This window comes from Podarcis filfolensis, assembly GCF_964270895.1.
Source record: "Podarcis filfolensis genome assembly, chromosome: 4".
Classification (NCBI taxonomy): domain Eukaryota; kingdom Metazoa; phylum Chordata; class Lepidosauria; order Squamata; family Lacertidae; genus Podarcis; species Podarcis filfolensis.
Genome location: NC_139607.1, coordinates 75,384,713 through 75,402,892, shown reverse-complemented (window position 1 = coordinate 75,402,892; position 18,180 = coordinate 75,384,713). Strand labels below are relative to the sequence as shown.

The following is an 18,180-nucleotide window of genomic DNA, read 5'->3' as shown; positions in this document are numbered from 1 at the left end:
AGCTCCCAATCCATCAGGAGACAATATATAGTGGCTGCCTACACCTGACTTTCTCTCAGACACACTTGCTGTAATAAACAGGAATCCGGGGGTGCCATGCACAGGCAGGGACAGACAGTAGGACCATGGTTACAGTGGCCAGAAGAAGCCATAGCAGCCTTGTCTCCCACTGCACTGGGGGGTTAAAAAGGTACCGTATTTTTTGCCCCATAGGGCGCACCGCCCCATAGGACACACCTAGTTTTTTTGGGGGGGGAATAAAGAAAAAAAATTATTTCCCCCCCAGGCACGGGGCTGGAGCGGGGGAAGCCCAAGCTTCCCCCGACCCCAGCCCCCAGAACAGCCTGCTATCCACAAGCCTAGGGAGCTGCACCGGTCTCCCCAGGCTTGCGGAGAGCTGCGTGAAGCCCGGGCACGCTCTTCAGCGCGCCCCAGGCTTCGAAATGCAGGCAGCTCTGCGCAACCCTTGGGAGACCGGCATGGCTTCGTGCCGGTCTCCCTAGGGTTGCGGAGAGCTGCGCAAAGCCCGGGAACACAGGCAGCTCTGCGCAACCCTTGGGAGACCGGCGCGAAGTCACACCGGTCTCCCAAGGGTTGCGGAGAGCTGCGCGAAGCCCGGGCACGCTCTTCAGCGCGCCCCAGGCTTCGAAATGCAGGCAGCTCTGCGCAACCCTTGGGAGACCGGCATGGCTTCGTGCCGGTCTCCCTAGGGTTGCGGAGAGCTGCGCAAAGCCCGGGAACACAGGCAGCTCTGCGCAACCCTTGGGAGACCGGCGCGAAGTCACACCGGTCTCCCAAGGGTTGCGGAGAGCTGCGCGAAGCCCGGGCGCACTCTTCAGCGCGCCCCAGGCTTCGGAATGTAAGCAGCTCTGCGCAACCCTTGGGAGACCGGCGCGAAGTCGCACCGGTCTCCCAAGGGTTGCGCAGAGCTTCCTGAAGCCTGGAGAGCGAGAGGGGTCGGTGCGCACCAACCCCTCTCACTCTCCAGGCTTCAGCGAAAGCCTGCATTCGCCCCATAGGACGCACACACATTTCCCCTTCATTTTTGGAGGGGGAAAAGTGCGTCCTATAGGGCGAAAAATACGGTATATGGATGTTCTGTGGGTTGCAACCTGTTAGGTATAAAACAGCCTTCAAGATTTGGACCTTGAACCGAATGCATAAAACACAGAAGGTAACTGAGCAAAATAAATTTATTAAATGGAATCAGAGCCTTTGCCTTGCACATGATCAGTAGTTGCACATAGATGAAAATTGCTTAGAAATCTTTAATTTTTTTTAGCAAAGACCAACCCATCAATTCTTGACCTAAAAGCTAACAACAAATAAATCTGAATATGTTGTTTGGTTCCTGTACATTGTGAGAACATAGGGAAATAATCTTTTTCCCCCATCAGCAAATAACTAAACAGGTCTCTCTGAAGCATAAATCCCGTCAGCAGAAGCAGGAAATGGAGTACCTTGGATTTAACTTGAATTCCTATGGATTCAGAACATGCAAACATTAAGCTAGGCAGAAGTGGGGATCCTGTGGCCATCCAGATGCAGCTCCCATCCATCCTTGATCATGCTGGCTGGGACTGTGATGGGAGATGGAGGCCAACAATGGTTGGAGGGCAATAGGCTCTTGCTAATTACAGAACTGAGAGAGAATTATGTAATTCGTAAGAGACCACTTCAGGAAAACAGGTATCTTGGCTACTATAGCAACACACCACCAATTCTGAGTCCAATTACTACAAAGAATCAACAGACACTGCCCTCTCTTTAATCTCCAGAATGGGGGACATATTACAAATTAGGCAACTGCAAGCATCCATCAGTTTTAAATTCAGTTTTTTTCAACAACTGACATCAGAAAAAGCATTGTAAGCTTGGTTAGTTGCATAGGTGCCCAAGGTAATTGGGGGGGGAGGGGTGCCAGCATTAAATTGAATTAGATAAATGGGCTCTCATTTAGAGCACCATACAACCAGAAGTTACAAATATTTTTTTTCAAACAAGCAGAATTCTAGATACATTCTAACACCTAGACATTAATTCATATTTAGTTAAGCCTAGTTTAAAATTATTAATGCTTCACCCCAAGTTATTACAATTCACAATTCAGTTAAGTGTCGTCTCATCACCATCATTACTAGATAGTCCCCCCCCCAAAAAAAATTTTTTAAATTACTTTTATCTAACTAAGTTAAATGTGAGGAAACCACGTTGCTTGACTGTTGGGAGACTTGCATACTGACCCTGAGACTATTTACTCACAAATATTCCAGTTGATTTACACATGCAGCTGCATCAGGTGATACAATTTTCCCCAGAGTGTACTACTTTGGTTTTCAAGTGATGGATCATGTACCTGAAAGCTCCTGTATGGTGGGGGGAAATTGTATTTGTACATATGGAACTGGTCTCACAGGGCAAAGACTACCAAAGCGGAATTCTTCCTCAAACCTTAGCTATGTGCAGAAAGGGTTTCCTCCCACCATGGGAACACATTCAAAATGTACCCCCCCTTGCAATCTGAGATGGGCCAATCCAGCAAAGACAGCATGATCTGATTCTGCAGGATATGTAGATCAGCTCTTACTATGACAGTGTGTTTTAGGATTACTGCCTTAGTACTGGATGGCGAGTACCTTGGTGGCTTCCTAAAAGGCATGTGACATTCTGCGCTCCGGTGCAACTATGTACTTCCTATCATCCTAGATCACCCAGCACAGCACCCACACTGGAAGAAATCAGCTACCACCGACAGCATTCAAATCTATAGAATTTGCATAGACAGAGCATGTGGGAGGGCAGCACTGGAACTTGTTCCACGTAGGGCAGCGTCCAAGAACAGCTCATTGACCTTTGGGTCTTCATCTTTTACACCGGCTCGTTGTCATTTTTATGTCTCTCAGACGCCTGCTTCCTTATCATATTCTGAACCTAAGGAAGCAGCGAAAACCAAAAACAAATCCAGAGAGCATCAGTCAGTATATTAGCTACTTGCTGCATGTTAATGATTTTTTAATTAAAAATATACATCTTTAACCCCAATCCTCAACTGACGGCCAAACCAGATGTAAATGAAAACATTATGCACATAATGTAAATGAAAATTATGCACATAACAAACATGGGCATTTCATAGAATCAAACATTCTATGATTCTATGAAATGCCCATGTTTGTTATGTGCATAATAACTGCTGGGGGGAACCTTGGCCATTTAAATCTCTGGGAAATTTAACTCACTCTCTGTGGCAGTCCAGACAAGATTCACCTCTCCAAGCCTAAGTACAACACGAGGGGAGCTGGTGGCGGAGGTGGTTTTGCATAGTATATTTAGAAACAGTGGTACCTCGGGTTACAGATACTTCAGGTTACAGACTCCGCTAACCCAGAAATAGTACCTCGGGTTAAAAACTCTGCTTCAGGATGAGAACAGAAATTGTGCAGCGGCGGCAGCGGGAGGCCCCATTAGCTAAAGTGGTACCTCAGGTTAAGAAGAGTTTCAGGTTAAGAACAGACCTCCAGAACGAATTAAGTTCTTAACCCGGGGTACCACTGTACTGCCATCTTCCATGGAAGTTTCACCAAGCTTGCAAGATCACCTGCATATTGTCTACACTGAATGGTGGCAGTTCTGCAGGGACTGAGGCAGGGATTTCTCCCAGCCCTACCAGGAGATGCTGGGGATTGAACCCAAGACCATCTGTATGCAAAGTAGATGCTCTGCTACTGAGCTGCCCATCTTCCCAAAAGAGGAAATCATCTCTTCTTTAAACTGAGGAGCATCTGGTATGTCTTCTATAGCATCTTCCATCCCCCAGTGCCTTTTCCTTCCAGAACACAATTCTGTACTTATCAGCACTAGGGTGTTATGGCTCTCATTTTCTGTAACTGCCCGCTCTCTTTTCCTCGCCGAAAGCAAGAAAAATATATTTCTCAGCTCCAATGCCCCTTTTCTGCTTCTTTAGAGAAGCATAACAGTCAAGCAGTGTGTGCCTTGCAGGGACGACATACCTGTCTCAACATGAATTCTAATGGCCTCTCAGGCTTCTCATACACCAGATTTTCAGTGATCTCCTGAGTGAGAAAGACAGAAGTCATTATACTCCTTTCCCAAAGGCAAACAATGAAAAGATACAAAATTATATTGCCAGAGGCAAGAATGGCTTGTCTTCTTTTCACGATGGGAAAGATATGAGATATACATAATATGTATTATTTACAAATACAGATATGATGTGTCATTTCATCTTTCCTGAAAAATGTCTACTGTACAGCAAAATCCCGGGTGCTCTAACACATATGCTTGATAACCTGAAATGTTCACACACTCCCACATTAACAGAATGGAGAACTAAGCTCAAGCCAACAAAATGAAACTCAGTTGGGACAAATGTAAGGTTCTGCACTTAGGCAAGAAGAACCAGCTACACCAGTATAAGATGGGGGACACATGGCTTGCCAGTAGTACATGTAAAAAAAGATCTAGGGGTCTTAGTGGACCACAAGCTTAACATGAGTCAGCAGTATGATGCAGCAGCAAAATAATAATAATAATAATAATAATAATAATAATAATAATAATAATAATAATAAAGCTAATACTATTCTAGCCTGTACCAACAGAAGTATAGTGCCCAAATCAAGGGAACTAATAGTCCCACTCTATTGGTCAGACTACACCTGGAGTACAGTGTCCAGTTCTGGGTGCCACAGTTCTGGGCTCCTCTTCTGGTAAAGAGGAGACTGAAAGGAGATATACCGTATTTTTCACTCCATAAGACGCACTTTTTTCCGCCTAAAAAGTAAGGGGAAATGTGAGTGTGTCTTATGGAGCGAATGGCGCTGCGCAGAGAGGTAGAGCTGTGCAGCGCCCCTTCAGCGAAGCGGGAGGAGGGACAGAGCCCCTTCTGTTCCTCCTCCCGCTTTGCTGAAGGGATGCTGCGCAGCTCTCCCTCTCTGTGCAGTGCCTGTCCTGCGAAGCCGGAGGAGGAACAGAAGGAGAGGCGCTGCGCAGAGAGAGAGAACTGCGCAGCGCAACTTCAGCGATACACATGTCATGTGAAGCCAGAGGAGGAACAGAAGGGACTCCTTCTGTTCCTTCTCCAGCTTTGCTGAAGGGGCGCTGCGCTGCGCCCCTTCAGTGATGCGCCTGTCCTGGCTTCTGCCTTAGCCGTGCGCAGCCTCTTCGGCCAGGGGGAACCTTCATCCTGTTGCCCTGAAGAGGCTTGGCGCAGTTATCCCAGAAGCCAGAACAGCTACACAGTATCCCTCTTGCTGTTCTGGCTTCTGGGATTCAGAATAATTTTTTCTTGTTTTCCTCCTCCCAAAACTAGGTGCGCCTTATGGTCTGGTGCGTCTTTTGGAGCGAAAAATACGGTAATAGGCATCTTCAGCTATCTAAAGGGCTGCCGCATGGAAGATGAAGTAAACTTGTTTTCTCCTGCTCCAGAGGGTAGGACCAATGGATTCAAGTTGTAAGAAAGGACATTCCAACTAAACATCAGAAAAACTTTCTGACAGTAAGAGCTGTTCGACAGTGGAACAAAACTCCCTTAGGAAGTTGTGGACTCTCCTTCCTTGGAGGCTTTTAAGCAAAGGTTGGATGGCCATCTGTCATGGATGCATTAGTTGAGATTCCTGCATTGCAGGGGGTTGGACTAGATGACCCTGGAGGTCCCTTCCAACTCTACAGTTCTATGATTCTATGAAAACTGCAAGTTGCAAGTTACAAAGTGCATCTATTACAGGCCCAATATAGGATTTGTTTATTGAGCAATTTATTTATTTAGAAAGACAGATAAATCTACACGATTCATTGCAGATTATTTCAAATTTCAACTGCTTTCCTCAACTGCACAATTGTTTAAGTAGATGAATATTTAGAAAAGCAATATATCAAGCAATAATGGTAAGCACATTGCACTTGGAAGTTGAAATATATTAATATAACTAACTGCCTGTAATTATCTATTAAGTTATTTTTATCCTGCGTCTGCAACTCCAAGGGTCCCCAGAGTGACTTACAACTTTAGAAAAACAACCATCAATCAAACAGACCAGATATAACCATCATAGCAACAGCATAAATACAACAACAACCCAAAGTCACAAGGGCCAAAAAACCCCAAACCCAGTGCTATGGGCTGTATCCAATCATAGTAGACCCACTGAAATTAATGGGCATGACTAACTTAAGTGCCTTCATTTCAGTGGGTCTACTCCAAGTAGAGCTTATCTGGATACAGTACACAGTCACTGAGCTGGTTTGGATCATCTTTTCTGACATGGTTTATGAATCTGGGAAAATATGTCCTAGACCAGTTCAGTGATTATTAATGACACTGTCCTGTGGTTTCTTCCTCCTTTCCTTTCCCTGCTCTTGTCACTATTTTCCTAAGTGCCAGGCTCGCACATTCCTCCTCTGTTGGTGCTTCACTGGTGGCTTATATTAAACCAGAGTCCCCTATTATGTCTGAACTTGGGTTTATACTGAGTGAACTAACAAAGATCATAGGCCCATAAGCAAAAATATATCCGGTATATGCAAACTCTGAGCCTTACAAAATTATTCATCAAGGAGCCCATATGCTACATCCAATGCAACAGAAATGGGTGGAGAGATGCCATTCTTGGCAGGTGCAATGATACCTGGACACTTTTGACTGATTTGTGTCCAATGGTGCAGATGCCACAGCTGAAGTGCAACTGGGCATCTTTCTCATTTTTATTTTTTGTATTTAAAATTGATTTTCAAGGATAGCGTTTTAAAAAGGGGGTCATGGACAATGTTTTGGACAATAAATTACCAACTTGCCAAATACGGTAGCTGGATTTTCTAAACCATTTGATGACATTAAAAATTGATAATGCTGTTTTGTTTTGAGAGGGAAAGTTGGAGAACAGGAATATGAATTTCTGCAAAGAAAACTATGCTGGGAACAACTACATTTCAAAAATATATTTCAGTTTTCACAAATGTGCATGCTTTGCTTTTGAGAACAGAGCATCTTTAACTTGCATTACTCCTCTTTTTCCATTTGGTTCTTTTCATTGCAGGCCAACACCTCAGGCGTTTTATTCTGTTTAGGTTTTGTTTAGGTTTTGGTTTGCTGCCATCTAGGATTATTGCAATGCCTGGCATAGTTGTGTTTGGGGCTTTTTTTTTTGCTGTTTGGATTATTTTTCTCTGTGTTTTATCATTTGTATTATTGTATGTTGTAATGTGGGTCTTCTGTGTCTTGTATCATTGTATGTTACCTTTGGGTTGCTCTCAGGAAAGGCAACCAAGAATTTAAAAATAAAGAAACATTGAATTAGATTTTGTACAATTGATACCGTTGTATTTCTTTGTGATGCAACTAATCCAATTATTGTACTTGGCATACTGTTTTGCACTGATGTACAGAATGGTTTCTAGGTCAATCTCTTCATTTTTCTTTTCTTTCTAAATTAAAAAAAAACAACCAGAACTGCATTTAAAAGTAACAGCACTAGACTACTAAACCACCAAAATAGGAAGGAAAAGAGAGAGAGAGAGAGAGAGAGAGAGAGAGAGAGATGCCCCTGTACAGAGAAGTATAGGGGAAAATGTGCACTCATGCAACAAGGTAGACTTTCTATTCTTTTCTGAGTGGCAGCAACCCTCTGTCTCACCACTGGAATGTGTTTCATTCCTATAAATTTTAAAAGTATCTTCCTATGTGGATTCACAGGGACCAATTTGTAAGATTCACTCTCTCTCTGTGTGTGTGTGTGTGTGAGAGAGAGAGAGATAGAGAGAGATGCAGTACAGCAGGCTGAGAACACATGGTTGATGCTGCTCATCTCCAAGTCCCATCAGCCCTGCCTAGCATGGCCAATGGTCCAGAATGATGGGAGCTGTAACCAAGCAACATCCTGAGGGCCATAGTTTCCCCACCCCTGCAGCAGAATGTGGTACAGCAACTAGGAATGCAACACCACCAATATTCCGGGTCCCACTGGAAGGAAACCACAAATGGCGAGGTCAAGAACAGCCAAAAGGTTGCTGGGCTACTACTCCCATCATCCCTGACCATTAGCCATGCTGGCTGGAGCTGATCGTGGCTGAAGTCCAACAACAGCTGAAGGGCTAGATCTGTGTTTCCCAAACACTGGTCTCCAGCTGCTTTCAGACTACAGTTACCATCATCCCTGACCACTGGTCTTGCTAGGTAGGGATGGTGGGAGTTGTAATCCAAAAACAGCTGGAGAGCCAAGTTTGGGAAACATTGAGCTAGATGCTCCATCACTGTATTCCTAAAGGCAGAGACTAGATCTCAGGTGTCCTAAAGACAAGGAATAGATCTCAGGGATCTTGAGAGGGACACTATGTGAAGGGGACACTATGTGAAGCTTGTAATCTCTTGAGAAAGTCCAGTTAGGCATCTATGGGACAAAAGCCTTCCACCATCATTCTTGTGGCTGGAATATAATGCAGAGTACTCTCAAAAGAAGATATGGGCTAGTAAGGTAAAGGTAAAGAGACCCCTGACCATTAGGCCCAGTCGTGACCGACTCTGGGGTTGTGGCACTCATCTCGCTTTACTGGCCAAGGGAGCCAGCGTACAGCTTCTGGGTCATGTGGCCAGCATGACTAAGCCGCTTCTAGCGAACCAGAGCAGTGCACGGAAACGCCGTTTACCTTCCCGCTGGAGCCGTACCTATTTATCTACTTGCATTTTGATGTGCTTTCGAACTCCTAGGTTGGCAGGAGCAGGGACCGTAGAATGGGAGCTCACCCCGTCACAGGGATTTGAACCGCCGACCTTCTGATCGGCAAGTCCTAGGCTCTGTGGTTTAACCCACAGTGCCACCGGCGTCCCAGGGCTAGTGATGTCCCCAAAATGCTAAGAGATTCCCTCAAACCACTGTGTATAAAGGCACTGGCTGGGTTGGTTCAGAACAGCCACTGTGCACACTTTTGCCTAAGTGAAGGCAGCTTTGACAGAAAAGGCAAAAAGGGAGTGGTTCACCTGAAATATCTGCAGAATATTATGCTTCTCCATGTACCTAAGTGAAACTTCAAAGGGATCTTGATACACAACAGGCATCTCCTCGGAGAAGTCCACAGAAGGAACAACTGTTGGGCGAGGCTGCTCTTCTATTATTGGAGGTTCCATTTGTTGAGGCACCATTTCCTGAGACGGTACTTGTTGGGGCACCAATTCTTCAGGGGTCATGATGCTTTCTGTCGATCTGACCAAACCATGTGGAAACAAAATTCCTCTCTGATGTTGCTGAGTGAGTATAGAGCCAAGACCTTCCAAAGATGAAACAGGAAGAAATGCTGGGCGGGTTGGTTTTGGTGTCTCCTCCGTGACAATTTCTGGTGCCTTGCTCATGTCAGATTCTGCTGCAATCTCCGCAATAGACTCAGGTGCTTCCTCTACGATAGGTTTTGGTGCTTCCTCCATGATAGGTTCTTGTGTCTCATCCATGGACAATACCACTTCAAGAATTTGGGGTTTTCTCTTTTGTGGTTCAGCAATAGATTCTGGTGGTTCAGGATGCTCCTGCCCCTCAGTAATCAGAACTCTTTCTGGCTGTAGCTACAATACATAACAAGCAAAAAGTTACCATGCAGAAAAAAGGCACATGCATAGTTCTTGCACTCTGTAGGCCTTAGACGTAATCCTACCCTTGGGCAAAAAAAAAACATGTGGAGAGTTGTGGGACTGAGAAGGTTAATCTTTTCCCTTGCCAATAAGCACAGCTGCCAAACTGCCACACACTACATTTGGCCAGTGTGTGAAGGGGCTCCACACATGAACTGTTGTACACACATAAAGTCCCTTCACATGAAAGCCAAATATATGGACAGCTGAAGGAGAAAGGCCAGCATTGATGATGCCAGCAGTGCCCTTCAACACTCTATATTGGACAAACAGGCCAAACACTACACCAAAGGATAAATGGACATAAATCTGACATCAGGAATCATAAGACAGAGAAGCCAGTAGAACACTTCAGTCTCCCAAGGCATTCAATACAGGATCTCAAAGCAGCTGTCTTACTACAAAAGAATTTCAAAAATAGACTTGAAAGAGAAGTTGCTGAATTACAACTTATCACTAAACTGAAAACTATGGAGAGACCTGGTCTTAATAGACATATTGGATTCCTGTCTCATTACATATGCTAATCATCTGCATGCTATCCCTTGCTTTTTCCTGTAGGACTAATTGCAGTCGTTAACAGTTGTCAACTACCAGCATGAGTTTGATCAAGGGCAGTGGAAGACAGGAGTGCCTGGCGTGCTCTGGTCCATGGGGTCACGAAGAGTCGGACACGACTAAATGACTAAACAACAACAACAACAACAGTCGTCAACAGGTTTTCCACACCCATTGAGTCAATTACCCATCTCCTACTACCCTCCTGAGAAAAACCCCACCCCACCCTCCCACGATATATAAGGGTCTGGTGACCACCTGTTTCAGTGTATCTGAAGAAGTGTGCATGCACATGAAAGCTTATACCAAGAACAAACTTAGTTGGTCTCTAAGGTACTACTGGATTTTCTTCTTCTTTTATATATATATTTCAACTGCGTCAGACCAACACGGCTACCTACCTGAATCTGTATCTCTTAAGATTGTGTGTTGCTATGCTCACTGCAACATATTCAAGGGTTATTTCCAACACACCCAGATAGGTACCTGTTGCTTTAAACATTGGAAGACAAAGGTGGTCTCTGCTAGCAGAAAGAGGTGTGTATGCCAACATGTGGCATTTTAGTGTCAGGGGTTCACAATACGGGAAGCTTGATACTGGGGAACTACAGAGTTGGAGCAAGCTGATAGGAGCAGGTGAGGTGTGAAAGGTTGGAACAGGCTGAGAGACAAAACTGTAGGTTTGTGTGTTCATTTTGGAATAGCACAAACCTGTCTCCCAGTTTATTAGTTTTTGGTATATTATCACTAAGAACCTGTCACAGAGCACAATAAAAAAGGCAGAGACAGTAAAGCTACAAGATGAAAGACAGAAGATCCTTGTTGGCTGTCAAGCATAGAGTACAGCAACTGACTTTCATCAGTTTGGAAAGAGGCATGCTGGATCCAAATACCCAAGGTAAGAAATACTGGAGACCCTTTATCAGTCATTCAATGGCCCTGGAAAAATATGTTTACGGAGCAATCCTATGCATGTCTATTCAGAAGTAATTCCTTCTGTAGTTTCCATTGGGCCAATGTGCATAAGATTGCAGCCCAAATGCACAGGAGCTAACCCTGCACAGACCGGGGGGGGGGGGACATTTCAAAGTCCTAAATGACAGCATCAAATGACAACACTTCCTCTTCTATTATCAGTTAAATATCTGACATGTGGCCCTTTTAAGAGAAAATGCTATGATGCAGGAAGCCAGCTCTTACAGAGCTGACTCAGAGGTGTGGCTTGGCTGGAGGAGTTACTTACTACTCTGCGCAGTCTCCCAGACTTCAATGGAAATAACTCATAACGCTTATAGTGTGTTCACACATGAACAACAAAGACAAAACAAGGGAGAGAAGTACATAAATGCATCTTAACTCAAGTGCACATACATGTAAATATACAGATACATGCTCAAAACATTAACATTGCACTGAATTATATCCATCCTCATCCCAGCTGCTCCAGTTAATACCTTATTCAGTGCTGAAGCTAGCTGGATCACTGCGGGTGAGCAGTTCTCTTAGCCTAACCTACTTCACACATTTTCTCAACAAACCTCTTGTCTTCTCCACAGCTGGGGGAAAGGGTGACATGCATGCTTCCCAAGCGCCAGCAAAGGCAGGGTAAAATGAATTAAAGAAACAAACACTGGGCAACCGAAGCTACTGTGAGATTAAGCATTCTATTAACAGCGTGCTTTAAATCATGCACAGCGGTCGTCTTTTCAGTCTAACATTTCCTGCCTTTTTAACGCTGCAGTCCTATGTGCATTTGCCCCAGGAGCTAGCTCTGTGGGCTTACTTCTGAGTAAATGCAACTTGCTCTGTAAGATTTAGTGGCTGGAGAGAGCCACACTGTTAACAGAAAGTTAGCCAACACATGAGGTCCAAAACAGTAAAGGGCTGTTAAGAGCATCAATCTAGCATACAACCGCCAGTGGGCAAAAAAGAGGCCATGGGGGAGGAAGGGGACTCTGCGCCCTCTCCAAAAGTTGTTGGGACTACAATTCCTATCAGCCCCTGTCAGAATGACCAGCGCTCAGGGATGATGGGTTCTGTAGTCCCTCAACATCTGGAGGACCAGCCTTGGAGACGGAAGGAGGGGGTGGAAAGTGACCCCTTCCCCAACATTTCACCTGTGAAATACTGATAAGTTATTGGGGTGAGGAGGCTACTGCAGACCCTTGAGCTACCACGGAGCAGGTGTGGATGGGGGCCACCCAAGAGGCGAGTGTGTTTGAATATTGGACAGCGGAGAAAGGCAGCTTTGCCAATGTTACGCTCCTTGTAAGCAAAGCAGCCCAGGGAATTTTGTAAACGGAGCACGTCAATCCATCCACCGGTCACATTTGGGGAGGGGGCCTCTCCAGGCTGCTCCCGTTTCCCTTCCTCCCGCGCTTCCGGCTGCCGCCCTCACCTGCCCCTCCGGCGAGCCCTGCTCCTGCTCCTGCTCCGGCCCTCGCTCTGCCATCTTGGAGCCAAGGCGCGTCGCATCCTTTGCTACCCGGCGCGCTCCGTGCGCTCCTTACGCGTTCTGTCCCCTACGGGCAGCGGAGGGAGCGCCGTAGCTACCATGGCAACCGTCCCAAGCGCTGCTCTCGCCCCTCCCCTCCCCTCGGCCTTTCGGTTGCGCGCTCGTGCCGGCCAATGGGAGAGCGCGTGAGCGCGGAAGGGAGGCGCGGACATTCCGAGCGGCCAGCGGATTGACTACCGGGCAGTTGGTACCCAAGGTGGCCATGTTTTTTGAGGGTGGAAGTGCGCTCGCTGCCCTGACAGACTGGGAGTTAGTTCGTCTCTGAAGTTCGTCCTCCAAGCACTGCCCTCCCTCTTCATCCTAGAATTGTAGAATTGGAAGAGACCGCACATGGTCACCTAGTCCAACCCTCTGCAGTGTAGGAGTGCTAAAAATAATAGCTAGGGAGGACAGAGCAAAATAGAAAGGGGTCCTTCCCTCCCCCCGCCCCGTTCCCTTGTAATTTGAGCACTTGCCATTACTGTAACTTTTTTAAATTTGTCTGTTAGCCAAGCAAAAACAGTAGATCAGTTTATTTCGTCGAGGGGCATTTGCTTATGTTCTAAAAGCATCTTTGCCAACCTGGTGCCTGCCAAATATTTTGGACTGAAACTCCCATCGTCAGGCCCAGTCACCAAAAACCTAAACCCACCTTCTAAATTACTGCTTATGGTAGCAGCCATTTTAAGAAATATAATTTTGGCTGAAGGTTTTCTGCAAAAAATGGTGTGGGCATATGCTTTGCAGCTACATAGGGAACATGGGAAGCTGTGTCATACCAGATCGGATTGTGTGATGCAGTGATGTCTACAAAACACCTTTCCCCAGCTTGGTGCCCTTCCCAACAGCTGTCTTGAGACCCAAACATCGGGGCGGGGGGGGGGCGGCGGCACCAGGTTCATGAATGCTGTGTTCTAAAATATTATTTTGCAATTATTATGAACCGAAGACACAAAATAGAGGACAAAATACCAGAGAGTTGGTATTTTGAGCAGCTGGCAATCCAGCACAGCATATAGGGGACGAAGTAGTAGTGCTCAGGATGGTACCATGTTTACCTATGGAAATGGGGTAACCTGCAACAGGTCTGTATAACTATTAAATGGTATCCTATTGTTACTCTCCCAACAGTAAAATCTCACTGTTGATGCCAGGAGAGAGTGAAATTTAAGTTGGAAGGCACAATTTTCAACTCTTTTTTTTAAAAAAATATACATAGCAACAGGAATAGAGTACTTAATCAGCTGTTACAATGCACAGTAATTCAGGGTTCTGGCAACAGCCCCAGAGTCAAGGGTTTTGTTGCAGGCTACTGAATGGGAAGGTCTAGTTGCCCGATCCCCTTACAATTCAATCCCAGTCTGTGGAGAACAAGAGTGGGAAAGGGTTATTCCCCTGTTGTCTTGCTTGTGAACATCTGGTTGGTTGCTGTGGAAAACACAGTGCTGGGGACAACATAGGCCTTTGTCCTGATTCAGCAGAACTCTTGTTAATTCTATAAAATTTAGCCAACGTTAAGACAAGGCTGATAGGAAATGTCAGTAGCTGGAACCTGTGAAAAGAGTGTAGGCTTCAGGAAAGACTAAGTTAATCAAATTGTTATGGAATTCATTCATGTGCCCCCCCTCCATTCTGTAACAAAATGATTTCTAAATTAAAAAGGGGGAAAGGCTGGGGGTATCAGAAAGGAAACACAAATTAGTTTTTCTAGTTGCACATCTCCTAAACCTATTCCTTACATATAATCTCAATCAATCTCAAAATTTCTGGGTTATGCAGTTGTCCCTTGCTTGCATTTTATGCTGCAGTAAATTTGTTAGTAGTGTTATGTTACAAGTCTTTTTGGTAGCTAAAGCCTGGGAAGAAACCCATACTTGAGCTATTTTATTTATTAAACTAATATATTTCTTTGTCTGGGTGGGGGATGAAATGATAGTTGTCTCCCTGACAGTTTACTTCACAAGGCATGAGTAAACAGATTGCCAATTTCATTTTGAAAGGAAGAGAGAGAGATGAAAGGATCAGAGATAAAAGCGCTGCTTTGTTATTATAAAAACCAACTGTTTGAAGTCATAGTGTTCATACTCCTACAGAGAGAAGAAATCTAGGGGCAGAACACAAAAGAGTGGAGTGTTATTTTGATGAAAGCTAAAAGGTATAGCATTTTAAATATGAAAGGCAGTGAAAGTAGGTTTGTGCCCTGTAAAGTGCAGAGAAAGTGAGAGAGGGAGAATTTCAGAAGAAATTTCTCATGTGAAACACTGCCTCCTACTTGCTTACTGAAAGTGTATCATCCCATCCCTGCTTATAGGGTGGCGCTGTGGTCTAAACCACTGAGCCTCTTGGGCTTGCTGACTGGCGGTTCGAATCTGCATGAGCTCCCATTGCTCTGTCCCAGCTCCTGCCAACCTCGCAGTTCAAAAGCACACCTGTGCAAGTAGATAAATAGGCACCACTGCGGCAGGAAGGTAAACCACATTTCCGTGTGCTCTGGCTTCCGTCACAGTGTCCCGTTGCGCCAGAAGCAGTTTAGTCATGCTGGCCACATGATGTGGAAAGCTGTCTGCAGACAAATGGCGGCTCCCTCGGCCTGAAAGTGAGATGAGCGCCGCAACCCCATAGTCGCCTTTGACTGGACTTAATTGTCCATGAGTCCTTTACTTTTTTTTAGGTTCTCTTTAACAATACCACTCCTGCATAACTATATGCCTGGATTCTAGCTACAATAGAATTAACTGACTTTCTGTACTTGTTCCTAGTGAAGGAATTGAGGAGCCCATGTCTAACCCTGCAGTCCTATCACTATAATATCCAGTTGCTTGGGAGTTAAGTCCCACTGAACTCAGTTGGACCTACGTACCTCTGCGTAGGCACGTACTGGAACACTCAGTTTACACTTTTGATGTAGCAGCCATGCTTTGCCACATGTAAGTTCATCTCCATACCACATTGTGAACAGTTAGCAGTTAGAGTGATGGGCCAGGACTTTTAGACCAGGGTTCAAATCCCCAAACCGCCATGAAGCATGCTGGTCAGTCACTGTGTCTCAGCCTAAACTACTTCACAGATTTGTCATGGTAAAATGTGGTAGAAGAGAACCATATATACCCCTCTGAGCTCCTTCGAGGAAAAGTGGGATAGAAATGTGATTTAAAAAAATAAATAGATAAAATAAAATATTTATGGAGCATCAAGATCTTCCATGCCAGGTTTCTGTGCCCCATCATGTGGTCACCATGTAAGTTTCTTCATTTCTAGAAATGTGCTTTAACTGAGTACAGGGTCCCATCCCTGTTCTGTGCTTGTGGGACTAGCAGAGTTCAGAGTTTGAATGTATGGTTTATTATACACTGCTGCATGCAGAGGTTTGACACTCTTCCTCAGCTCTTACAGATATGCAAAGCTCTCTCTCTCTCTCTCTCTCTCTGTGTGTGTGTGTGTGTGTGTTATACTTGCATGGAAAAGATACTGAGGTGCAAAGGGCTATGAAATGAATCCATGACTGAAAAGGGAATAAATTGGGACACCCAGGGGAAAAATACTTTGTTCATCTCCATACTACAGTGTGAGGTTTAACTGTGTCTAATATGAAAATTATTATGAAAATGGGATGCGGGTGGCGCTGTGGGTTAAACCACAGAGCCTAGGACTTGCCGATCAGAAGGTCGGCGGTTCAAATCCCTGTGACAGGATGAGCTCCCATTGCTCGGTCCCTGCTCCTGCCAACCTAGCAGTTCAAAAGCACGTCAAAGTGCGGCGGGAAGGTAAACAGCATTTCCGTGCGCTGCTCTGGTTCACCAGAAGCAGCTTAGTCATGCTGGCCACATGACCCGGAAGCTGTATGCCGGCTCCCTCGGCCACTAAAGCGAGATGAGCGCTGCAACCCCAGAGTTGTCTGCGACTGCACCTAATGGTCAGGGGTCCCTTTACCTTTAATATGAAAATAAGGGAGGTTGCCACGGAGTTGAATCCAGACTCTGTTAGACCCAATCTGCACTATACAGTGGTACCTTGGAAGTCAAATGGAATCCATTCCAGAAGTCAGTTCGACTTCCAAAACATTTGGAAACCAAGGCATGGTTTCCGATTGGCTGCAGCAGTTTCCTGCACTCAGCTGGAATCCGCGGAATCTGCATCGGACGTTCGGGTTCCAAAGAACATTCACAAACTGGAACACTGACTTCCTGGTTTGCGGCATTCTGGAGCCAAAACATTTGACTCGCAAGGCATTCAGGATCCAAGGTACAACTGTACATTTAAAACACTATGATACCACTTTAAACAGCCATGCCTCCCCTCCCCAAAGAATCCTGGGAACTGTAGTTTGTTAAGGGTGCTGAGAGTTGTTAGGAACCCCCACCCCCATTCCCCTCACAGAACTGCAATTCTCAGAATGATTTAACAAACCAGTTCCCAGGGAAGAGTGGTTTAAAAAACAATCCCTTTCCCCAGGGAACTGGGGGAATTGTAGCCCTGTGAAGGAAAACAGGGGGTCTCCTAACAACAGCTGTAAGCCCCTTAAACAAGATGCTATTCCCAATATGCTTTGACTGAAAACCATGGCTGTTTACAGTGGTATCATAGTGCCTTAAATGTGAAGTGCAAATGAGGCCATCATTGAGCTGAGGTCCCACTGATGTCAAGCTAGTCATTACTAAAGCCACACTGATTTCTGTAAGAACAAAGCTCAGCGAACTTAGGCTACATGCACTTACCTAGGAGTAAGCCTCACTGAATTCAGTGGTGCTTTCTTTTGAGTAAACATGCATATGATTGCATGTGGTGGAGCTTAGTCCCTAGCAAGTTGGTTTTGTGGGTGAGGGAGTGTCAGGCTTTAGTGGAACATTGTTTCATTATAATATTTTAAATGGTTCCAGCGTATTTTGTGATAAGGGTTTTGTTGTTTTTAAAGTGTTTAGAATTGTAGCCTTACTTGCAACCACTATCCTCTGTTGATTTTAGGGAACTATATAGGTTAGGTGGGAATTTTTTAATAAAATTATTTTGATCTCTGCATGGTAGAGAATGTGGCACAGTATGAAAAAGATGAAGAAGAGAGGATTCTGTATGGGCGGAAAGCAAGTATGTCTCTGTATGAAATACAAGTTTTAGGCGTGCATGTAGCAACCAGAGAGAGAGAGAGAGAGGAATATCTGCGAATAGCTCATGTGCCATCACAGAGATCACCCCCACACATACACACCGTGTGCCACACACTTCAGTAGTATTGCCTTGTGGGCAAGAGTTGTGTGATGGCTCTGGGCAGGTAAAGCACAACATTTATACACATGTGGGAAACACAAAGGTTGAGGACAGATTTTTAGATGTAGAGGATGGGACAAAAAGCACAGAGGGACCCCCCCCCCAAGAAACTACAGTGGTACCTCGGGTTACATACGCTTCAGGTTACAGACTTCGCTAACCCAGAAATAGTACCTCAGGTTAAGAACTTTGCTTCAGGATGAGAACAGAAATCGTGCTCCTGCGGCATGGC

At 45.2% G+C, this 18,180-nt stretch overlaps 1 protein-coding gene across 2 annotated transcripts; it reads right to left on the bottom strand.

Moving 5' to 3' along the window:
* Positions 1-1,175: 1,175 nt before the first annotated feature.
* TEX55 (testis expressed 55) lies at positions 1,176-12,772 on the bottom strand. Of its 2 annotated transcripts, none has more exons than XM_083609310.1 (4): positions 12,591-12,772; positions 9,030-9,568; positions 4,011-4,073; positions 1,176-2,931 (listed from the first exon to the last, which is right to left on the bottom strand). In XM_083609310.1, exons 1-3 carry the CDS (start codon positions 12,642-12,644, stop codon positions 4,028-4,030), a joined length of 639 nt encoding a protein of 212 aa, XP_083465436.1. In that variant the 5' UTR covers positions 12,645-12,772; the 3' UTR covers positions 1,176-2,931; positions 4,011-4,027. The 2 variants fall into 2 exon arrangements, with proteins under 2 accessions (XP_083465436.1, XP_083465435.1); XM_083609309.1 differs by having other exon boundaries at positions 8,993-9,568; positions 12,591-12,770.
* Positions 12,773-18,180: the final 5,408 nt, after the last annotated feature.

Bases quoted from the DNA above. Each gene is read 5' to 3' on its own strand.
- TEX55 (XM_083609309.1), bottom strand. From the start codon at position 12,644: ATGGCAGAGCGAGGGCCGGAGCAGGAGCAGGAGCAGGGCTCGCCGGAG. The intron at 9,569-12,590 runs GTGAGGGCGGCA...TATGTATTGTAG, and splicing joins AGGGCTCGCCGGAGGGGCAG to CTACAGCCAGAAAGAGTTCT. The intron at 4,074-8,992 runs GTGAACCACTCC...TTTCTCACTCAG, and splicing joins ATATTCTGCAGATATTTCAG to GAGATCACTGAAAATCTGGT.